Below are 24769 nucleotides of genomic sequence, written 5' to 3'. Positions count from 1 at the left end.
CCTCCCCCAGCATGGGGCACCAGCACCACACACACACACACACACACACAAGCACATACACATGCACACACACAAGCATGTGCGCATGCACGTACCCACTCATAAGCACACACTCACACACATGACCACATGCACACAGACACACATACGTACACTCACCTGCACACGCACAGCATGTGTGCATGCATGCATACACTCACAAGCACACACTCACACACACGACCGCATGCACACACATGCACACACAGTGGAGCAGGCCTGGCTGCAGGCAGATGGCCAAGTTATAAAAGGATGGCCTGTTCAGACCTTGGTTCCCCTGGGGGACACTGTGGCTGTCTCCCTTGACCTTCAAGTCCGGTTCTATCCCTTGTGGTTTCTGCCTACAACTCAAGATCTCCCTCTATGGATTCCTGGGTGTGTTCACTAAAGAGCCCTTCTGGGTAGATCCCTGCAGAGGTGGAGAAATTCACTCGCCTACCCATCCATTCGTCACTCCTCCCTCCCTCCACCATCCCTCACAGAACACTCAGGATCCTGTCCACTGAGCTGAACCCCTGGCTGTGTAACCTGGGCAACTAACTGATTGCACCACTGCGGGCCCCATTTCCTTCTTTGGGTTGTGGAAGTTATACCAGTGCTCACTTCAAGGTCCTCAGAGTAGGCCGGTACCTGGGTTCATCAGGGGCTACTGCCATCGCTGAGCCCCGGAGGTGTGGAAGGGGTAGGATAGGGTCTAGGCCAGGAGCTGAAGGCTGAGGTGGAGTTAGCATGGTGTGCAGTACAGGAGGGTGGGAGAGAGTCGTGACGTGAGGAACAGCACTGGAGGCTCTCGGGCTGCTTCCTTCACCCCTCGCCCTCCGGGATCAGAGAATACTACCATTAAGGCCATGTGCCCCGTATTCTTTGGAGAGTTCTCCTGGAACTAGTGGGAGGTGCTGCACCGAGAACTGCTTTCCAGTGTTGTCTTGGCATGACCCCAGGCAGCTTCTGTACTTCCAGCCACAGTCAGAACTCAGCAGCAAGGAGAGAGCCCAGCACCCAGAGAAACTGAGGCACTTGGCCAGAGCCACACAGCACACTAGAATGGGAGGTGTTTAAGTGAACAGACACAGCTCTGCTGGAGTTCACGGAGGAAGCTGGGCTGGGCTGAGAGGAGGGTCCTTCCCAACCGCACAACACAGAGGCCATTGTGTTCCCAGAAGCCTAAGCATGGGCCTTTCAGACTGGACGTGGGATCCTTGAAGGATCAGGGCTGTAGGAGACAGCCTCCCTGCCACTACCATCCTGGGAACCTGGCACATGTTCCCAAATCCTGCCACATCTGGATTCCAGAAAGCACTTCCTGGGCCCAAGTAGGAGCTTACCAACACAGGAACTCACCATCAAAGGGAAGAAAGAAGCTAGAACTGGGGAAGTTGAAGGCTGGGTGGGTGTCATTGTCCCTGAGGCCCCGTTAACACTCACCCCACCTACGGAGAATGGGCAGCTGTGCCCTCACCACTGCCCTGTCCCACAGTGCAAAGAGGAAGTGGCTGTGGTGTGGCCCCACAGCAGACCCAGGCAGCAGTGTGTCGTGTGTTTGACACACTACCTCCAGGGATCCTCAGGTCTATGGGCCCTGACACCTGCGGGCACCATCTTTCTCTTTGCCGCCCCCATTCTCAGCTCTTGAACCTGGCTGATGCCCTCCCCTTATGCTTCCTACAGCCCATGAACACCCCTGACTGCAGCCATGGACAGTCCAGAGACTTGAGCCAGATCAAGGTTTATTATGTGTTATATCTCCACACCTGAAGAGCTGAGGAGTCCTGAACTGGAGGTGTGGGGAACCCCCCAAAGCCCCCAACAGGACAAAACCTCCACACTGTCGAGGACTGAGGAATGGTGTGGGCTCAGGCTGCCAGACCACTGTGTGAGCAAAGAGTGGGCCAAGCCCCTACTCCAGGCTGGGTGTCAGAATCCAGAGCAACACTTGTCCCAAACGTCCCTTGGCTTCCCAGTTGCTTCAGGGCCCCGGCAGAGGAGAGCTCTGCTCATCCCCCTCATCCAGGCATCAATAGCAAGATGAGTTGCCCACTCTCAAATCAGGGTTGATTGACACTTGAGAGAACTGGACTCCCTGCATCTCACATTCCAGCTCTGAACCAGATCGTCCAATGGGGTGCTCCAGAGGAAACCGAGAATGGTATTTCCCAGAGTGAGTGTCGTGAGGCTGGACTTTACAGCCATCGTCACTGCCCTAATACTAACGCATGGGGGAAAGAGAAGCGAAGCCAGACCAATAGGAACCCTTAGAGTAGGTGCATCAGCTCAGAGAGGGCACAGCGGATCCTCAGCTCACGTGACTTTGAGTTTGCGGATCCACGGAGTGCCTAGGGGAACTCTGTGATGAGGCGGGGGTCCCTGCAAGGAGCTTCCTAACTAATCAAGTCCACTGAGCACAGGAAGAGTGACACCGACATTCTGGGGATGGAGAGATGAGAAGGCAACCCGCAACAGTTCCTGGCGCAACTGGACACAGGCTGTACTTTGTTTTTCCCCTGTGGCGCAAAGGCAGCTAAGGTCCATGACAAGGCCATTCACTTGACGCGTTCAAATCCAGCAGCCCTGCTTGTCGTCCCAGCCAGATGGAACCGGCAGTGTTTGCTGCCTCACCAGGGGCCTCTGGCCTCTTCCTCTTCTGCTGTGTGGCTCCTTGTGGGGACTACCTGGTTGCAGCTCCATCTGGGGTGTGTCTGTCATTCCTCTTGTAGAGAAGTGGTGCTTTAGGGTGAAGCCCCCAGGAGGGCAAGAGGCATTAAAGGCACTGGAACTTGGCCAGGTGCGTCCTCGGGTGCATCAGAGGTCATCAGCTCTGCCCATTCAGGGTCAGGATTGGTCAGCAATGGCCAAGGAGGGTTGTCAAGAAGCAGTCAAAGCAGAAGGCCTTTCTTGACCAAGGAGGTGATCCTCGAGGACCCAACAGCCAGACTCAGCAGTTCTGGGGCCGGTCAGACACTGGGGGAGACGCTGCCGCAAGCACAGGAACTTTCAGGGGGCCCGGCTGGTCCCTGGGATTCCTCTGCTGCCAAGAAAGACCCTTCCTGTCCCCCTTGACCCTCACTGGCTTTAGAAGCCCCTATAGCCTCTGCCGAGCCTGACTCTTCTGAGACCCCCAGCTTCTCTGTGGTGGCCCTGCACACTGGGGCTTCTTGGACCTCCTCCTGGCTGCTGGGCACCTCAGCCTTCACCGGCTTTGTTCCCTCCCCACTGCCTGACACCACTCTGGCTGGAGACCGGAGGTTCTGGGTAGCGGCCAGAATGTCAGCCTGGAGCTGCTGGGAGGAGCCCAGGGCCTCTTCCTGCCGGCTGTCAGGTGCCCTGTCAGGGACCTCACTGAAGGCAGGGGGCCCCCCAGCCCGGTCACTCTGGTTCACATACTTTTTCTCGGGGAAGGAGGATGGGTAATAGGCTGTGGCCTTGTGCTTCTGGTGGGTGATGAGCGCGGCACAGACAATGAACATGAGCAGGAAGGCCAGAGAGCCCACCACCGCAATGAGCATCACGTACTGGCGGAAGAAGTCCATGATCCCATCCAGGAGGTTAGTCGGGGGCACAGGGCCCTCCAGAGCTGTGGGCTGGGGTCTCCCTGATGTGGGGCTGAAGGTTGGAGTCCGGGGTGGCGGCAGGCTGGGGGAAGAGGCTGAGGAACCCTCAGCTTCTCCACTGCCCCCCACATCCTCCAGGAAGGTAGCTGGGAGGGACACAGAGTAGGCCACTACAGGCACAGGCCTCAGAAGTAGCAGCAGAGACAAGAGGAGGCTGGAGTCCATGTTAACGTCAGAACCTGCAGAGAAGCGGTAAGAGAGAAATTAGGCCAAGTCTCCTGTGCCTCCAGGGTCTCAGGTCTCAGGAGTAGCTCGCTGACTCCCAAGGACAACAGAGCCCAGAACACGGTCCAGCAGTCACTTAGCTGAACCCTCACCATGCAGCAATGTGAACACACTCCCAGGCTGTTGTACATGGAATACCACCTGCCCTGCTTCCTTCTGATGCTCCTGAGGACATCTTGCTCACCTTGGCATCCTCTGTCTTGCACCCGCGTATACACTAAGTGCCCAATAGATGCTTCTGCACCCATGTGACTGGATCCACATACCAGCTTACGCTCTCATGGTTTACTGGACATGGGACACCAGTTGAAGATGGGTGCAAAGCCAGAAGATGACCTCGTCGTCTTTCCCCTCAGCACCCTCCACTTTAGTGCCTCTTACTGGAACCTAGTGCTCATGTATTAGGATAGGCAGGCTCCAAGAATCCTCCTGTGTCCCCATCCCTACCGTGGGTATCACAGGCATGTGCCACCATGCTGGCTTTTGACACGGGTGCTAGAGATACGACTCAGGTCTTCCAGAGTCACCACCTGAGCCATCTCCTAGCACAAATAGAAATTTGTCATTGGTAGGGCTGTGGTGATGCATGCCTTTAGCACTTGGGAGGCAGAGGCAGGAGGACCTCTGTGAGTTCAAGGCCAGCCTGGTCTACAGAGTGAATTCCAGGACAGCCATGAATGTTATATAGAGAAACCCTGTCTTGGGAAAAAAAAAAAAAAAAAAGCAAGCAAGAAAGAAAAGAAATTTGTCATGGAAGCCTGAGAGCTCCCCAGTGGGAGAAGGGGCTATGATTGTGCCCATTTCCAGTTGGCAAAAGACAAGGCTCAGGGGAAACTGAGGCTCAGGGGATCACGTGACTTATCCAGGAAGAGCTGTCAGGCATAAAGGAAGCAATGTCCTGAGGACTCTGGCAGATGGGGGTGGGGTGGGAGATCAGATGTCTGAGGGACACCTCTGCACAGGAAGTGTCCCCAGGACCCCATTACCCTAGGACCTTGGTAGCTCTAGCATAGGCTTTTTCATTCAATTCACTTTCTTTTCCAGAAGATTCTAGGCTTTGAAGCTACCAGGTACACACATACACACACATCACATACATGTGCACCCTCACACATGGAGGAAGCCTGGCTGCCAGGAAGGGGATCAGGGCATTTGTATTCCCAGCCCCCCAATCCTCAGAGGCCTGGACTCCTCTGTGAGCCTCCAAAAAAAGTAAGAGGTTCCAGGGGAACCACAGTTCCTGGGGAGACAAAGCTAGCTAGCACTGCAACTCCTCTCTAGTGCCGCGGCCCCTCCCCACCGCGGCCACTAAATGGAAACCAGATGCTCCCCTCCCCCCTGGAAGGCTGCTCCTGGCATGAACCCCCCAGGCCCCATCTGGCCCAGACAGCCAGGCTAATTAATAAATTCCTCATTGCCCAAGTTTACACTAACTCTCGCAGTCAGGAGAATGAGAGCTAGGGTTCAGACTGTTGCTAGCCCGGCGGAGCGCTCTGGTCCCCTGGCTGGCTAGGGCTAGGAGTCTAAGACAGAGAAAGTTTCGGGGCCCTGTCTCAGGGGGTCTCCCTTGGAGGACTGAGATGGGGAGACAGAGGCAGAGGCCCAGAGCAGGCAACAGACCACACAGCAAGTTCCTGAGCTGCACCATGGCCGTGCTCCTGCTTGGTGAGACAGGTGGCATTACCTGCCCCTTGTGTGGCAGGGACTCAGGAGGCTGGTCATTTAGTGACTGACTGTCCCAGTAGCCTGAAGTCTTCCAGTTATGTGCACTGAGCCCTGGGTATCACAGGAAACTGGCATCAGGGTGTCCCCACCCCCACCCAAAGGAGCCCAAATCAAGTCATTGCATGGAGCCCCTCTCAGCCTCCTGTCTTTTCAGTCAGCTCTGGGTGGCTGACACCACCACAAGACTGTGGGGAATAGTTACGCTGTTTGCTTTTATTATTTAACTCTTATAGTTTCTATCAGTCCTCTTCCGAGGTCCATGCCTACAACGGATACATTCAGGTTCAGAGTAGATGGTGACATGTCCAAGGACATACAGATGATGCGTGACCGGGCTAGGTTTTGAGTCCTCTGCCGGGAATGTGTTATTCTCTTAGGGTGTGCATGTATGTGATTGCGTGTGCATGCATGTATGTGATTGCGTGTGCATGCATGTGGAGGCCAGACAACAATCTGCAGCATTATGCCCAGGAGGTTTCTCTCTGAGAACGAGGTGTCACCAAGTTGGCTAGGCTGGCCCCTGTCTCCACCTTTCCAAGGCTGAGATTTGGGGTGCACATCACTATGCCTACCTTTTTATCGGGGCATTGGGCTTCAACTCATTTTTTTGACAAGCATTTTACTGACCTGCTCCCCTTTCTACACCATCCCCCTTCTGGGGTGGTGCTGAGGACTGAACCAAGGGCCCTTTGCAAGTGGGCAAGGGCTCTGCCGCTGATCTATACCCCAACACTGGGTCAGTACTTGGGAGACAGCATGGCAAATTTAAAAACATCCTGGGCTACATATTAAGATGTTGTCTAATAATACGGTTGTGGCAAGTGAGGACTGTTGCTCCAGAGGGACAGGCCATCGTGACTACAGTGCCTGAGCACCACAGAAGTCCCCAGGCAAACTGACTGTCCTGATACATCAGCTGGAAAGTCACTGGGCCGGCTTCATCAACCTGGCCGCCATCATGTCTAAATCTGCCAGCTAAATCTGCCTTACTTTCCCTATCTTCAAATGGGCAGCAGTGGGGTGACTCCAGGCTGAGACTCAGAGAGCTGCTGGGAGTGTGTGAGAGAACATTCTAGAGGTGACGGGACAGGCTTGATCCCACAGAAAAGCTGGAATTCAGGAACGGAATGCACCAGGCAGGATAAGCCAGCATTTTCCCCTCAGCAGACCCATGGCTGTCCTCACTTGCTCTGGCCCCCAACAGCCCCAACAGGAGAGCAAGACACACATGCATACATGTGTGCATGGACACAAGCGTGTAGACAGCAATGCCCCAGACAAGAGAACATTGGCCTCCTGCTGGCACCCCAGATCAGCCAAAGGGATCCAGAGAGAGCAGCAGAAACTGCTCCCACCTCAAAAAAGGAAGACCCTAACTCCCGGAGCCCCCGACCTTCCTCAGTCCCTCAAGGCTCTCCCAAGAAAGGCGGCCAAGTGTGGGGACTCAGACCTGCAAGGAACTAGCCAAATCTTGCAGGAGATAGCCATGTGACCCTGAGTGGTTCCTCTAAACTCTCTGGGCCTCAGTTTCCTCTCTGTGGAGTGGAAGAACTGGCCTGAAGAGGCCTGAGATGACCGCTAGACATGTCAGGCACCTTTGGCTGCCTTCTGGGAGGACAAGGCCTACTCGGCCTCCTGGATCCATCCTAAACAAGACTCAGGATCTCAGGCCGGTAAACCTGTTTCCAGCCCAGAGGAAACTCATTGCCCAGCAGAGCCCTTTGGAGAGGTGGCTCAGAGCAGCTGCATCTGGGGCTGAATGCGTCCACTCCCAGAGCTCCAGCTTCCACATCTGTGCGACGGGGACAAGTCACAGAAGTGCCTGGCACATATATGTCAGCAAGGGGATGCAGGGGACACTCCAGGACCCTCTCTCTTAGGAGCTGCTGCTTGAAATCGAGATGGTTAGAATAGGCAGATGAGGAAGTTTACCCCTAAGGACTGGGTACCCCAGGACCTGAGACTGCCTAGCCAGAGCCTCTGTTCCACCCCCACCCAGAAAGTGGGGGCCAGGGATGGAGAGGCAGGCCATGGAAACCTGGCTTCAATTAGACTTGGGGGAGGGGGTTCTGGAAGAAGCATTATATCCAAGCCCATTTCCCTGGGGCTGCCAAGGACAGGGACCCCTTGAAAAGCGGCCCAGAGGAGGGCTGAAGTCTCGGAGCCCACACACAAGCTTACACACTCGCACTGCCAGCAGCAGCGTCGGAGCAACAGTCAGAGCCCACAACACAGCTCCGAGACACTCCAGCAAGCTCCCACAGCCTCCAGCTCTCTCACACACACACTAATGGGTGGTATCGGACATCCCAGGCACAGCCTACAGCCGCACGCGAGACAAGTTCCCACCAGCAGCTCCGTGGCCTTGGAAATGACACCCTGACATTCCCACCACACACATGCACAGTTTTGGTGACCCCAGCACCCATGCACACACACTTTACCACAGGGTACTCACAGCCTCAAACACATACTCAGATTGTTCTCCCCACATTCAGGAATTCAGGCAAAGTTCTCTAGGAGTCTGCAGTTCCAAACTCCAGCCCATCTCAGACTTCCAGAGCGGCAGGCTGGGACTTACCGGCTTCCGGTGAAGGAAGGCCTGCCAGGTAGAGGAGCCTGGCCCACTAGAGCCAGACAGTCTGCTGTCTGCCGCCAGCTGCTCTGGCTGGTGCCTGCCCGCCTCGGCCTCCAGGCCCTCCTCTTTCCTCCTCCCCACTGGGCTGGAGGACCAGCTTGATTTCATTAAGAGAGCTTGGGGTGGGGACAGTGTAGGGCGGGTCTATGCCGGGCCACACGCAGTCCCACCCTCCTCACACTCCCAGCTTGCTTCCTCCTGACCTCAGGTCCCCTGGGCAGACTCAGACAGACTGACAGACCGAGGGGCTTCCAGGAGCGCTTCCCCAGAACGTCCAGCTGAGGTTTTTCTCATCTCCCCACCACATTCCCTGAGGGAAGTCAGGAGGCTCTGAGGCCCTTGGAAGTGGGCAGGAAAACTCTCCATGGCCCATTCCAGCTCTGACTCAGGATTTCCAGACTTAGGGTGCAGAGTGGGAATGGGGGTGTTTCAGGGAAGCCTGTTGGCTCTGAGTTCAGGCACTGTCCCAGCCCTTCCTCCCCAAGTCTTGGTTTCCCCATTCTTGGGGATGAGAGGGATCTCCCTGAAGTACTGGCATTCTACCCCACAAAGCCCCAGCAGGGCAGCTTGGGCAGAAGTTAAGAGCCCATTCCACAGAAGCGGAAAGAAGAGGGGGGAAGTCAAATGGTGCAGTGAGGTCCTGAGGACTGCAGCTAACCGGCCCTAAAACACTATGGGCATCTTCACAGGGGAACCCAGTGGTCCCTGGAGCACTGAATTCACTCCCGCACACACTCACTCAGGCACTCACTCACTCACCCACTCTCACACCCACTCACTCACCCACTCACCCACTCATTCATTCACTCACTCACGCATGCTCTCACCCACTCTCACACTCATACACCCACTCACTCATTCATTCACTCACGCACGCATGCACTCATACACCCACTCACTCACACACACACTTATTTCTGTCAGTGCTGAGCAGATCCCAGATGGGACACAGACTCAGCAACACACACCCCCCTCCAGGAACTCGTGGGCTCCCAGAACTACCTGCACCAAGATTCATCATGAGGTGCGCCTTGCCTTCTGTAAACCAGAAGGGGTTCCATGGCAAGAGAGGGCCTACGGGGAAGCCATGCAGGGAGGCTGGAACCCCACCTGTAAGCCTGCTGAGCAAAAGGGGGCCTGTCAAGGCACTCGCGGCAGTGAAGGGGTGAGGGCGGCCCTGGCCGTGCCTAACCTTAGACTAGACAGCAGTTTCAGGGGCAGCCAGACCTCCCCAGGGCCACTTCCCAGGGAGCAAGCGCTGTTCCCAACAGAGTTAGCACTTCTGTCAGGACTCTGGTTCTCACTGGAGGGCCAGATCCCCAGCCTCATCAGGGATCTGGGAGCTTCCCGCATGACGTGGCTTCAAGCATCCTCCTCCTCCGTGTCCAGCAGCTACGCAGAATCTTCAAGCAGTGAGCCCAGTGTCTTGACCCTCTTTCTTTCCCCAAATGAAAGTCTCCTTGGGGTGACCAACTAAGGTCCCTTGCTCACGTAAGTAATACTCTTTACCACGGAGGCTGTCGTGACACAGTCACAGGGTATAGACAATGTAGGTCCTAGATCAGGGTCTACGCACGCCTGTCTTCTGCTCCAGGGAGACAGGGTCCGCCCTGGTGCTGACCGGGGCTGGTTCCAGACTCAGACGCCAGAGTCCATGCGTGCTCAAGTTCCTCACGCAACTCTGCATAGTGCCTGTGCAAAACCAGACTTGCTGCCCCGCCCCCACCCCGGTGTCCCTTAACTCATCTATCTCAGTGTGCCTTGGTGACTTCTCTTCCTTTTCATTTCCCCTCTTTTCTTCTGAGACAAGAGTCTCCTGGACTCCAGGCTGGCTCAGATTTGACATGTGACCGAGTACATTCTTGAGCTTCTGATCCTCCTGCCTCTACCTCCAGAGTGCAGGGCTTTCAGCCCCCAGCACAGACAGCATGGGACTCAGGTTTGCATGCCTGCTGGGCCTGAGCTGCCTCCAGGTGACTGAGTCTTCTGCAGTAAGGAACAGGCCCTTGCTCTACTCAGCTGTCAAGGGCACGATGTTAAGGGAAAGTCTGCACCTGCTCAGTGCGAATGTTGTCATCTCTGCTGACCCAAGGACACAGGGCCCAAAGATGCTGGGCGGCCACACCTTGCCACTTGAGAGAGGCCTGCCTTGCAGAGTCTGGTGCCCACAGGTTCTGGAGGTGTGAGAGAGGGAAGCTCCAGAACAGGAACCTGAGGCTCACAGTGGAGTGGCAAGGCCAGGGTAGTAGAAGGCTGGACGCAAGGCCCCTTCTGAGGCACCAGTTTCTATTTCCAGATCTTCCAAACTATCAGCACCAGATCAGTTTCCACCTCAGACTGGACCATACCCACAGCACAGCCCTCTCCTAGGGAATGTGGGACCACACACACACACACACACACACACACACACACACACGCATGTGTTCACACAGCACATACAAAGGTACACACAAGTATACTATTCCTCACCGTGCACCTCCACCCATAACCTGTAGATGCTCAGCAAATGCCACTCAGGAGCAGAGACAAAAGAGCCCAGCCCCCAGCCACCACAAACCCCAGCACTTTCCCTGGGCCACAGCTCAACTCCGGTTTGGGTTCAATGCTAGTCACGGACTGCCAGTCCTCAGGCTCCCACCTAGAGACGTTCCAAATTTCACTCACTGTGCAGGTACGCCCCAAGACTCTGGCATCCAGCTCACAGTCGGGTTTTTGGAGTCAGTAATAGGCAAACAAGTTCACAAAAGAGGTAGGAGAATTGCAACAAACAAAGGAACCACAGGGGGACCCCTGCCTGCACCTGGGCTGAGCTGGGAGGGATCACTCAGGGCTCCATGCACTAGGCAGTCAACTCTGTCCCAGGCTTCCACTGTAGGTAGTGAATGGAGAGAAGGTACTTAGGAAGGCATGAAGGTGGGAGAGTTCCCAGCAGCTGGACTAGTGTTCCCAGTGCGAAGGCCCAGGAGCACAGTGCCACTGAGGCAGTCCCTAAATACTGTTAGGCCACATCTCTGGGGACCGAGGACTTTGCTTGTTTGGGGCCCTATCCTGACTCTAGCATCTAGAGCCGTGGTTGTCAACCTTCCTAAAGCTGCAACCTTTTAATATAGTTTCGCATGCAATGGTGAACTCCAACCATAAAATTATTTTGTTGCTGCTTCATAACTGTAATTTTCCTACTGTTATGAATTGTAATGTAAAGATCTGATATGCAGGATATCAGATGGGGGCCCTGAGGGGGGTGTGACCAACAGGTTGAGAACCTGTGGGTTCTGATCTAGGACAATACCGGAAACACAATGGGGCTCAATAAATGGGGCCAACTGCCTGAAGGACGCCTGTGCCGTCTGATCCTGCACCTTCAGGCATCGGTCAGCCAACGCTATGAAAGAAGTTCCATCCTTCTGCAGTGTCTCACAGCACGTCCCGCAGTTTCTGGGGCACGTGTGGAGCCCTGCGATGGCATCTACGGGGCGTGGGCAGGCCTGTGGTGTGGAGCACAGGGTGGGCTGTTCACTTGCAACCCCTAATTTCAGAGTCCCAGAGCAGGGCCAGGGTTTCGCTCTGCCTGGAAACACTTCAGAGACCCTGCCCTGAACCCCTTACAATTAGCTACCACACTGCCCCACTCAGCAGCCCTGGCCAGGGGAGCTCCGGAGGGCTGGGAACGCCCCTAGCTTGTGTCTCTGCTGAGTCTTCCTGCTGGGCTCTGGGCAATGCCAGCCCGCCACAGTCCCCAGCTCCAGCCCATCATGGGTCCAGGACCACATCTAATTACACAATGCTGGGCCTGCCTTCCAAGCAAAAATAGCTATGTCTTTCATGTGGCCAGAGAGGCCTGGGCTGCAGCTCCATCACAGCCCAGGCCTGTGGCGGAGTACCCTGGAGGAGTACCCGTGGAGGAGTACCCATGGAGGAGTACCCATGGAGGAGTGCCCATGGAGGAGTACCCGTGGAGGAGTACCCTGGAGGAGTACCCTGGAGGAGTACCCATGGAGGAGTACCCATGAGGAGTACCCGTGGAGGAGCACCTGGAGGAGCGCCCTGGAGGAGTACCCTGGAGGAGTACCCGTGGAGGAGTACCCGTGGAGGAGTGCCCATGGAGGAGTACCCTGGAAGAGTACCCTGGAGGAGTACCCATGAGGAGTACCCATGAGGAGTACCCATGAGGAGTACCCATGGAGGAGCACCCTGGAAGAGTACCCTGGAGGAGTACCCATGAGGAGTACCCATGAGGAGTACCCATGGAGGAGTACCCTGGAAGAGTACCCTGGAGGAGTACCCATGGAGGAGTACCCATGAGGAGTACCCGTGGAGGAGCACCTGGAGGAGCACCCTGGAGGAGTACCCTGGAGGAGCACCCTGGAGGAGTACCCTGGAGGAGCACCTGAAGGAGCGCCCTGGAGGAGTACCCTGGAGGAGTACCCGTGGAGGAGCACCTGGAGGAGCACCCTGGAGGAGCACCTGAAGGAGCACCTGGAGGAGCGCCCTGGAGGAGCACCTGGAGGAGCACCTGGAGGAGCACCCATGAGGAGTACCCGTGGAGGAGCACCTGGAGGAGCACCTGGAAGAGCGCCCTGGAGGAGCACCCTGGAGGAGCGCCCTGGAGGAGCACCTGGAGGAGCACCTGGAGGAGCACCTGGAGGAGCACCTGGAGGAGCACCCTGGAGGAGCACCCTGGAGGAACACCCTGGAGGAGTACCCATGGAGGAGTACCTGGAGGAGCACCTGGAGGAGCACCTGGAGGAGCACCTGGAGGAGCACCCTGGAGGAGCGCCCTGGAGGAGTACCCTGGAGGAGTACCCGTGGAGGAGCACCTGGAGGAGCACCCTGGAGGAGTACCCTGGAGGAGCACCCTGGAGGAGTACCCTGGAGGAGCACCTGAAGGAGCGCCCTGGAGGAGTACCCATGGAGGAGTACCCATGAGGAGTACCCGTGGAGGAGCACCTGGAGGAGCGCCCTGGAGGAGCACCCTGGAGGAGCACCTGGAGGAGCACCTGGAGGAGCACCTGGAGGAGCACCTGGAGGAGCGCCTGGAGGAGCACCCTGGAGGAGTACCCATGGAGTTTCATCAGACATTTGTCAGTCTAACCAAGGTGACCATCAAGCTTGGTGACGACAAGCTGGAGACGCAGGTAGCTAGACTAGCTTCTTGTTGTTGTGACAAACACCAGGAGCAACTTAGGGGAGAAGAGGCTGGTCACCGTCTATGGTCACAGCCCATCATGAAGGGAAGTCAGGGCAAGAAGTCAAGCAGAACACAGCTGCCTGGCTTGTTTTCAGGACTGTGCTCGACCAGCTTTCTCATATGTCCAGGGCTACCTGCCCAGGGCAGTGCTGCCCACCGTGGCCTGAGCTCTTCTCCATCCGTCAACAAGACAATCCCCCCACCCTGTCAGGTGACTCTAGGCTGTGTCCAGTTGACAGAGCTAAACACCTGTTGCCCCGACTTCCACCTGCGGCAATGCAGAAACCAGGCATGACAGCACATGTCTGTGATTATACAAGATGGAAGCAAGAGGATCAGGAGTTCAAAGACATTCTTGGGCACATACTGAGTTCAAGACCAACCCGGGCTACACGAGACCCTGTCTCAAACAAACAAATAAATGAATAAATACACACCCCAAACCCTCAAAACAACAAAGTCAGACTCGGCTGTGGGTTGAGACATCAGAAGAGTAACTCTTGGGGGGTTCTGGCTGGCAAGGGACTTGAGGAACAGGGTAGTCCTGGACACTGTGGCCTTCAGGTCTGGGTCCCATTCAAGGGACACCCGGTGCGGGAAGGCACAGCTGGACACTGGAGATCTGCCTGTCCTGTCCAGGTTATGAGTCAGTTCAAAGTATGCTTAAAAACCCACATCCCTCCACGGGGGGTACGTGCTACAGGCCAGGGACAGGGTCCCAGAGCTTCCTGTGGCCGGGTGGCCAGCCAGCTGTGGCTGTCTTGCAAACATTTACATTCTCCAAGTGGAAGGAATCTTCTCATGAGACTCACAGGGACCCTGGTGGTGTGGGCAGTGCAGCTGGGACTGCTGGCTTTGCCTCAGACTTCAGCTTGACCAGCTCCATACTGGGGGCTTCCAGGCCATCACAGACCTCCCTGCTCTGCACTGGGGTGGGGGGGGGGATCCTGTACATCTAAGAGCAGGGAGGCCCCTGAAGTTCCCAGTTGCAGGACATCTCCTCCATTTCTCCTGCTCACTATAGCCCTCTAGTTCCTCCAGATTTCACTCCCCTCCCCTCCCCTTCCCTTCCCTCCCCTCCCCCTCCCCTTCCCTTCCTTTCCCCTTCCTCTTCCCCTCCCCTTCCCTTTCCTCCCCCTCCCCTTCCCTCCCTTTCCCCTTCCTCTTCCCCTCCCCCTTCCCTTTCCTCCCCCTCCCCTTCCCTCCCTTTCCCCTTCCTCTTCCCCTCCCCCTTCCCTTTCCTCCCCCTCCCCTTTCCTCCCCCTCCCCATCCCTTCCCCCCTTCTCTTCCTTTCCTTTCCTTTCCTTTCCTTTCCCTTCCCTTCCCTTCCCTTCCCTTCTTCACACCCCCCCCCCATGGAAAGTTCTGGACATTTTCCAGGTGCCACTCAGCCCTGTCTCTGTGAAACCTACTTTCCGGTCAGAGGTTATGGACCATTTTGAAGATGCCGAGATGGTGCCTTGGTGGTACAGGGCTGGCAGAGCAGGGGGAAGGTAACATTCCAGCAAAAATCTGAAGGGAGGTGACAGCAGGTCCGGAACATGTTCTGGAAAGGTCCAGGCGGAGGAAGAGTGATACAAAGATTCTGGGGTTTGGTCACCCGGCACCATCCAGGAGTAAGAAGCAGGAGATGTCACCGGAACAGAGTGGATGAAGAAGGCAAGGGAGGACATGAAGTCAGAAGGCAGTGGGCCAGGCCTGGGGCTCTGGGAACATTTGAAGGGGTTTGGTCTCCATGTTGACAATGCCGTGTTGTGCATGTATGTAAAACCTGGCCACATCCTTCATCCATCAAGCCTCTGTGCACCCACTCTTTTCTCAAGAACCCAGAGAAAGAAGTTTTCAGGGTCCCATCTCTAGGCAGGCTCTGTGCCAACCGCCTGATGGCTGGCTATGCAGGCCTCTGGTCCCTGCTCCGTTCCTTCCATCTGACCGCACAGTTCCTTCTCAGCTGGCTCCAGAAGCCCTGCCTCATCTTCCTGCAGGTAGCTACTCCGGTCAGCCTCTGCCCCAGACCAGAGGTTACCCAGGGACAGCTGCATGGGGGGTGGCGGTCTTCCAGGACATCAGGACTACCTGCCAGGTGGAACCAGGCTCTTAGGGTGGGATCAACTGATGTCACCAATAGCACCAGGAGCACACTACCTGCCCTTAGGGTCTGGGGCTTGGCAGGGACACCATGCATTGAGTGGTCAACCAGTCAGGGCCTTTGCCCTCTGTTGTCAGCAAGGATTCTGTGGGAAGTCCTAGAGCTCTTGGCACCCAGATGAGCACCCTCATGGCAACAGGGGCCGCAGGGGGAACTAAGGGTGATGGTCACAGAATCTGGGTAGAGTCACCCAGCTGTATTTCACAAAGCAAGGAACCCTCAGCCCCCCACCCCTCTTTAATCACACAGTGAGCCTCCCCCCACCATCGTATCTTTACAAAAATGGCTATTCTTGGGCAGCTGCGCACACAGCCCCCACCCCCACCCCCACTGGCCACTAAGCCCCAGGGTCTAGGCAGCTGAAGCAGCAGACAGACCCTCAAGCCTGGGCTTAACCTCTCGAGCCTAGGTAGAGGCTAGCAGTGTGGGTCAGCCGGGGTTGGGGGGATGGGCCCAACAGCTGAAAACATCTGGTTTGAATTGTCACTTAGAAGTTCAGGCCAGGCAGCCAAGGAATTTGTGAGTTAATTTTAGGCCAAAAGACAGCACTCAGCAGGGCGGGGTCTGGGTCCCTCAAACCACAGAGGCAGACAGTCCGAGAGGGTTGTAAGGCCCCCATGGTGCCCCAGGATGGTCCTGCTGCCTCACAGCTGGAGACTTACTCACCGATGGGCACAGATTGGCACCAACGGCTCTTCTCTCCCCTTCAAGGAGAGGGAATGAGGCTCAGAGGCAAGAGAGTTGTGCTATAATACACACCCCATGAGCAAGCATCAGAGCCGCGGTTCAAACCAGCTACTGACTTTAGACCTTTGGAGGCTTCCATTTTCAGCCGTGCCTTTAGCCTTTGCAAAGCTTCTCTTACTATTTCCTTGATCCGTGGGTGTTTTCTGAATCCCCACTGTGTGCCATATACAGTGACAGGGAGGGTGAGCTAAGCCTCACATAGCACCCATCCGCAGTGCCTGGATGGGGAAAGGGGCTGCGGTGGTGAACTCTGACAGCAAGAGTGGCTTACCTGGACAGACGGACTTCAAACTGAGACCTAAGGAATCCAAAAACGCCAGTCATACAGAGATCCGTATGTGTATGGAAAAATTAACAAGGGTAGAGTGGGGCCCCGAAACTCCCATTGGTAAGTGAGCAAGTCATACTCATGAGCCTTGCCTTCAGTGTTCCCACAGGGACTGCTGAACTCTTGGGGGACATCATCTGAATTGTGTCTCTGCGGGACACAGAGGCTGGAGCCAAGGCCAGACAACCATGTGTCCAGAGTGAGCCTCCCTAGGGAGTGAAAGCGTGACCAAGCCAGCAACTGGTGCGTGGGGTTCTGAGCCCACAGTAGCTCTCACCTCCCACTAACCTTGGTCACGAGTGGGGTTCTGAACCTAGAGTAACTCTCATTTCCCACTAACCTTGGTCACATGTGGGGTTCTACAGCCCATAGCCACAAGCAGAGGTGGTGGCACCAAGAGGCCGCTCTGCAAACAAGTCATGGGGACCCAGAAGTCAATCGGAACTTCCAGAAACCCCTGGGAAGGAAGCTCTGGGGTGTGGGTGTCTCCTGCTATGTGAGGAGCCTCAGAGCCAAGTCCTCCCTTAGGCACCATGGACACTGGGGATGGTCCTGTAGGGGGACATTGTATCCTGTTGAGATCCACCCTTATAAGGCTGTTATACCCACCTACTGTGACAACCAGAAACCTACAGGATGGCCAAACATCCCCTGGGAGCTGCTGCTGCCACAACTTCCTGTGTGGGCAGGGGTACCAGGGACGGTGCTTCCACTGCATGGGCGGCTGGTCCCCAACATCTTCACACTAGCAGTTTTTTCTGACCATAGAAATCTTAAGAAAATGGATCCAGACTTCATTTAACATAGATATCATGGACATTTCCCCCTACGTCTTTTTAAATTGTGTGCATGCGTGTGTACGTGTGTGTATGGCACACACATGCTATGGCATACATGTGAAGTTCAGAGGGCAGCTCTGTGGAGTCACTCTTGCCTTGCCCTCCTGTGAGCTTCTGGGAGATCAAACTTAAATTGTCAGGCTTGTGCGTCAAGTGCCTTTGCCCAGGAATCAGCTCACTGGCCCCTAGTCAGTTGTTCAGGTGTTATTCTGTGGCTCAGGCTGGTGTAGTGTTTGCTATACAGCCCAGGTTACCCTTAAACTTGAAGCTATCCTCCAGCCTCAGCTTCCTGAGTGCTGGGATGACAGACATGGACCACCACAACCGGGTTCCATGTTGTTCTTCAGAACATCACTTGCAGAGGCTTGGGGAATACTCTACTGGGAGAACCTGAGCCGCCTCACCTCACTTCCAGCGGCTAGGGCGTTCAAATGTTTCCCGGGCACCCACTCTGTGCCAGGTGCTTTGGCAGAAAAATTGAGTCTCTCTTCCTGCCCACAAACATGCCCCATGCCCCATCTATGCCTGGGAACTGTAGTTGGTCATTTTTTAGTTGGTCGCTTTTGCTCTTTACTTTTTAGGGGCCCACCACCCGGCTCTCAAATACACACACACACACACACTCTTTCTTTCTTTTTTTTTTTTTTTTTTTGGTTTTTCGAGACAGGGTTTCTCTGTGGTTTTGGAGCCTGTCCTGGAACTAGCTCTTGTAGACCAGGCTGGTCTCGAACTCACAGAGATCCGCCTGCCTCTGCCTCCCAAGTGCTGGGATTAAAGGCGTGCGCCACCACCGCCCGGCAGTCTTATTCTTTCTTATGAATGCCTGGCCTTAGCTCGGCTTATTTCTAGCTAGTTTTTCTTAATTTAAATTATACCATCTACTTTTTGTTTGTTTTTGTTTTTCGAAACAGGGTTTATCTGTAGCTTTGGAGACTGTCCTGGAACTAGCTCTTGTAAACAAGGCTGACTTCAAACTCACAGAGATCCCATGCACCTTTTGTCTCTAGTCTATATATCTTTCTTTCTTCCTTTCTTTCTTTTTTTTTGTTTTTTTTTTTTGTTTGTTTGTTTGTTTTGTTTTTCGAGACAGGGTTTCTCTGTGAAACAGTCCTGACTGTACTGAAACTCACTGCTTTGTAGACCAGGCTGGTCTTGAACTCAGAGACCCACCTGCCTCTGCCTCCTGAGTACTGGGATTAAAGGTGTGCATCACCACCACAGGGCCTTTCTTTACTTCTTACTCCATGGCTTGCTGTGTAGCTTGGTGGCTGGCCCCTGGAGTCCTCCTCGTTCTCCTTCTTTCCCTTTTGCTCCTTCTCTTCCCAGATTTCTCCTCCTGCCAGCCAGCCTACTCTTTCTCCTGCCTACCTATTGGCCATTCAGCTCTCTTTATTAGACCAAGCGGGCATTTTAGACAGGCAAAGTATCACAGCTTCACAGAGTTAAACAATTGCAACACAAAAGAATGCAGCACATCTGTGCATCATTAAATATTCGACAACATAAACAAATTAAAACATCTTTAATATTGTACACCAGAGGACTGCGTGTGACATGAGCAGATGGTGGTCTTAAAAGCTCGAAAGAGTGGAGGCTGGAGAAATGACTGCGGTTAAGAGCACTGGCTGTTCTTCCAAAGGACCAGGTTCAATTACCAGCACCCACATGGAAGTTAACAACTGTCTATAACTCCAGGGGATCTGACACCTTCTTGCTAATGCATATAAAATAATTTCTTTTTTTTTAAAAAAAAAGAAAAGCTCAAAGGAAAAGCCAGGCACATTGGTACACGCCTTTAATCCCAGCACTGGGCAGGCAGAGGCAGGAAGACTCTGATTTTGAAGCTAGCCTGGTCTATGTAGTGAGTTTCAGGACAGCCAGAACTCTGTAGAAGAGTTTATCTTCCTCTTACAATGCCATACCACTGAGGTTGCCATGGCACTCCACTCTCATGACCTCATTGGACTCCAATTACCTCTCAAAAGCCGAAAGCTCCACTTCTTAATTCTATAAACACATGGATCTCGGGGTCCTTTTCAACACACCGAAACCTCAGCAGCTCCTGCTTCGCTCCAGGCAGAGGTTCACACCTTACCACCCCTCCTGGCAGAGGCTCACACCTTACCGCCCCTCCTGGCAGAGGCTCACACCTTACCGCCCCTCCTGGCCTTCCCTCTACACAGCTGCAGTCTCCTGCTGCCAGGTGGGAACTCTGAGCCACTGCCTGCTGTGCAAGCATCAGGCCCTCAGACCTGCTTCCGGCCCCTAACACAAACTCCCAGATGAGCAAGTGCGGGGCTGAGAGCGTGGTGGCTTGCTCCAAGGCTTCTTCAGTTTAGCCCAGAGAGGTGGACTAAGGTGGCCTCTCTGCTTCCCCTGCCCCACTTCTCCCCCCACCCAGGCCACTTCCCCACTGGCCAGATGGCACCACAGTCTTGACTTTTTTCCACCTTTGCTGCCAATTCAAAGTTCTCTGGGAGAGTAATCTTGCTGCTGAAGAGAAGTCAGACCAGAACCTGACTTAGCGCTTTAGAAATTTAGGGGGTTCCCGGTCACTGCTCAGAGGGCTAGTCTGTGGTCATGGTTGATCTCAGATCTTTAGGAGCTGGACGGAGTTTGAGCCGGGCACCTATGTCAAGCTGCTCACAATTCCCTACCACTCCAGCCCAGGGGATCTGACATGCTCTGGCCTCTGCAGACACCTGTACACACATAAACCCACATCCACCTAAGATTTTAAATTCTTTCAAAATAAAATATCCTGAGCTAATTAAACTCAGAAAAAGGTGTTTTTTTTTTAGTTTATTTATTTATTTATTATGTATACAGTGTTCTGTCTGCATGTATCCCTGTGGGACAGAAGAGGGCGCCAGATCTCATTTACAGATGGTTGTGAGCCACCATGTGGTTGCTGGGAATTGAACTCAGGACCTCTGGAAGAGCAGCCAGTGCTCTTAACCTCTGAGCCATCTCTCCAGCTCCCAGAAAAGGTTTTTTATACTTTATATAATATTGTGTGTTTTTTTTAGAAAAAAAACTTTTTGTACTTTTATTTTATTTATTTTTATTTGTTTATTTTGTGTATTTTTATTTTTTGAGACAGGATCTCCATTATGTAGCTCTGGTTGTCTTGGAATTTGCTGTGTAGATCAGACTGTCCTGGAATTTGCTGTGTAGATCAGACTGTCCTGGAATTTGCTGTGTACATCAGACTGTCCTGGAATTTGCTGTGTACATCAGACTGTCCTGGAATTTGCTGTGTAGATCAGACTGTCGTGGAATTTGCTGTGTAGATCAGACTGTCCTGGAATTTGCTGTGTAGATCAGACTGTCCTGGAATTTGCTGTGTAGATCAGACTGTCGTGGAATTTGCTGTGTACATCAGACTGTCCTGGAATTTGCTGTGTAGATCAGACTGGCCTTGAACTCAGAGTTTCACACATCTCTGCTTCCTGATGTCTGTCCTGCCCACATATGGTCAAAAACAAAAACCAAAACAACACAAAAATTATGCTTTGAAAGGGGTGGGGTGGGGGAGAAAGAGAGAGAGACAGAGACACAGAGAGATTAAGTCCAGGTCTCTGATTTCCAGCCTGGAAGGAAGTCTCAGTGAGGCAGTGTTTAGGTTTGGCTTGTTGGCAAAGTGGGCACTTTGACAGGGGATTGACTCGAACAGGGAGAAGCCTCCTTTGTGGGCATCATCACTCCTTGGGCAGGGGATTTTGAACTGCACAAGGCTGGAGAAGTGAGCCGAGCAAGATCACATGAGTGCTCGCTCCCTCTCCCAGCTCTTGACTGGATGTGATGTGACCAGCAGTTCTGTGTCCCTGCCACTTGACTTCCCCACGGTGACAGACATGTGAGATAGAATAATCTCCCCAGAAGGATGCACCCTGGGTAGGGAATCTGCGGAGGTTGTTTGTCGGGGGGGAGGGCATCCTATGCCCAATGTCTCCTGAGCCTTGGGACCACCCAGGCTGCAAACACCCAGCCGGTCTCAGGCCGATGTCTGCCCCCTTCCTAAACTGGAGAAAAGAGAACCTGTGAATCTTGGGGTGATCCACCTGAGGGTAAACAGGAAAACAGTGGTCTTTGGTTGACATGAGCAGACACAGAGGCAGCCACCCTGCAGGTGGAGGGTCTGCTGAGCACCCAGGCTCATCTTCACGTCCAGCACCAGAGTGAGGATGGGGGAGATGGCATTTTCCAGAAGAAGAGTGGGGACAAGCACAGGAGGTTGGCACAGTGGCCAGATCCATCCAGAGCTCAGAAACAGCTTCAGTCAGAGAGCTGAGCCCATGAGTGTTGGAGATTCTTCTGTTGTAGTACTTGTTGGGACTTATCCTCAATTATGGGAGCTTGGCCTTTAGCTTAGGCTTGTTCCCAACTAGCTCTTGCAACTCAAATTAACCTGTTTATACTAATCTATATTCTGCTGAAAGACCCTACAGACCCCCTCCTCAAAACCTGCAGCTAGCATGCTCCCGGGGGAATGTCCTGTTTGCTTAAGAACATCTCATGTGCTTGAGAGAGCAGGATGTCTATGAGATAGGAAGACTGCAAGGCAGGATATCAATAAGATAGGACATCAACAAAGCAGGTTGACTGCAAAACAGGATATCTATAAGATAGGAACGGGATGACTGTTGCCAGACATCCATGCTGAGAGAGGAAACCATTCATGCCCCCCGCCTCATTCCGATAACCACGCTTTTGCTTCTGTAAACTTGCTTTTTGCTCTTCCCTATAAAAAGCCCGCCCTCCAGTTGGCAGGCGCACAAGTCTTCCAAGAGATCTTGCCGCCCACAGGTACCTGTGTCTACTCAATAAACTTCTTGCGATTTGCATCCGTGCAGTCTCGGCCTGTTCCTTGGAGTTGGGGAGGTCTCCTCCTGAAAAAAGGTCCTCGTCGAGGGTCTTTCACTGCCACATGGCTTTTTACCTTCTGTTCATTCTGTTTTCCTGGGTCCCTCCCTGTCTTCCTGACATCTCTCGCAGGCTAGATTCATCCCCCTGAGTTCCTCCTTCTCCAGGAAGTCCCACCTAACCTCTTCCTGTGTAGCTATTGGCCATTCAGTTCTTTATTAAGCCAATCAGAAGGCAACGACACATCCTAACAGTGTACAAAAAGATTATCCCATGAATTTTTGTCTCTACAGCCCACCTCACCATAGAACATGTGGGTTTCAGGGATCTAAACTCAGATCCTTGAGCGTTGTTGATAAATACTTTACTTACAGAGTCCTTTCCCTAGCCCTTCTGAACTTTAAAAATCGTTTTAGATTTTTTAGATTACACATGCGGATGAATATGTTTCTGTATAGGCATATGTGTATGCATGCAGTGCTCAGGAAGACCAGAAGAGGGTATTGGATCCCATGGAGCTGGAATTGCAAGTGGTTGTGAGCTCCCATGTATCCGGAAAGAAACGCAGACTCTCTGGAAGAGCAGCTGGTGCTCTTAACCGCCAAGCTGTCTCTACGGCCCCTTCCTGGACACTATGTCCTTCAAATCCACACTCTACACACACCCTCTGTGCCTGGCTTCTGCCATTCAGTGAGTAGGCATGCTGGTATCTGCTCTTGTTTATGCTGAGTGCTATTCCACCGCATGGACATACCCTTCACCAGCTGAACCTGGCTGTCGGACCAAGGCAGCTACCAGCCTGTGAATGGCTTCAGACCAGCATGTGTTTGCATTCTTGTGCACAGTGACTGTGGTGAAATATATGGGAATCTGTTCAACTGGTCTCCAAAGCAGATGCAGCATCTGGGACCCCATCAACCATGGCAAGTGCCCCAACCCCTCCCCATCCTCATCAGTAGTTGAGTGCTGCCATGAATAATAACTCTACCAGCTATGCTGCACCTCGGCCTCTCCCCAACCAGCTGCATGTTGCTGTCCTTTTCACTTTCAGCCTTGCTGTGCTGTGGCCCTCATGGGGTTTCCCTAAGCTTTCCCCTGATAGCTGATGATGTCAAACAGCGTTTGTCTTGGGAAGCACCTGAAGGGCCTTCACACCCCACAAAGCTAAAACCCCACTAGGGACCCCTCCCTTCCTCATCCCAGCCCTTTACCCACAGCCCCTCTTCAGGATGGCTGCCCATGTCAGAACCCTGAGGTCTTAGCTCGCTTTTCCTTCTGTTGCCACTAATTCCAGCATCCCAAGGTGTGTCTCAACCACTCCTTCACCCACATCCTCAATCGCCCCTACCCCTGCAAGAGCTCTTCCTCTTCTAGATGCCCCCCTTTGCCTTGTTCTCTTCCCTCATACACACACCCGTGCTCACACTCGCACACTCTGGCACCTTGTGACTTGTGCAGACAGGAAAAGCCTGAGCTCTTGCAGCTCTTGCCCAGATCTGCTGTCAAGAGAAACACCCATGTGATGGGTGGGAGAGGGCAGCACCTGACACAGGGAGGAGGCAGAGACTGGGCATAAACTTAGCCTACCAACTACCTGCCCACCACTTCCTGCCTGACCCGAATCTCCTCCCTGCCTGACCCCTTCCTGCCTCTCCTGGCTCTTTGACAAAATGCAACCTGTTTGCTCTGGGTTTCTAAGCTGCAGTCCTGCCCCCCTCCTTCCTTCCCCGCAGCAGCACTGTGATTTCTGCCCCCTATTATGCAGTCCCCTTAGGACCTAAATGAGGCAATAGAGACAAAGGTTAGGCGGGCAGGGCCTCCCACTGCATCATCCTGATATCTACAGAGAGGGGCTAGTTCTGCTCTGTCACCTTTCCTCTGCTCCAAGGAGCAAGGGGGTGACAAGGGGGACTTCCAGATGACAGAAAGGTCAGCAGAGTGAGACTTTGGGGCACAGGATTCCCCCAGAACCCCACTGTGGTGAGGAGAATAGACTGATGTCTATAGAATCACTATAGAGCTAAGTGACACTATAGACATCATCTATAGAGCTAAGAGCCTGGCTGCAGGACCTGGGTTCCAGTCCCACATCCTCTGTGTAATGGGAGCTGGAAGTTCACGTCTCTGAGCCTTCATTTCCTCCTCTGTGAAATGGCAAGGCTGTTTGAGGGGTTCAGGAGATCCTGCAGACGTGTGTGGATCACGACTGGATGCCTTGGCTGAGTCAGGTTCTGTATGATCAGGGGCATACAGAGACAGGGCAGGGCAGTGTGTGCAAGGGACACCTGGAATTTGCCCAAGGGCCAGGTATCAAGTTTTGAGAATCAGCTGATCAGCAACTATACCAGAGTATATATCCACACTCATAACCCGAGGCTGTCCAGCCCCTCATCGCACCATCGCCCTTCAGAAG

The 24769-nt window shown here is 53.9% G+C and overlaps 1 protein-coding gene across 1 annotated transcript; it reads right to left on the bottom strand.

The window, feature by feature from the left end:
• Nucleotides 1–1759: 1759 nt before the first annotated feature.
• On the bottom strand, nt 1760–8313 carry Tmem119 (transmembrane protein 119). The gene is made up of 2 exons (XM_041648541.1): nt 8179–8313; nt 1760–3826 (listed from the first exon to the last, which is right to left on the bottom strand). The coding sequence occupies exon 2, from the start codon at nt 3810–3812 to the stop codon at nt 2991–2993; it is 822 nt and encodes a 273-aa protein (XP_041504475.1). The 5' UTR covers nt 3813–3826; nt 8179–8313; the 3' UTR covers nt 1760–2990.
• Between the last annotated feature and the right edge of the window lie 16456 nt (nt 8314–24769).

The sequence above is a fragment of the Microtus oregoni genome, unplaced genomic scaffold, assembly GCF_018167655.1.
Source record: "Microtus oregoni isolate MIOR12 unplaced genomic scaffold, Mior012 000003F_ref0000135, whole genome shotgun sequence".
Taxonomy (NCBI): Eukaryota; Metazoa; Chordata; class Mammalia; order Rodentia; family Cricetidae; genus Microtus; species Microtus oregoni.
This window is presented reverse-complemented; position numbering and strand designations above follow the sequence as displayed.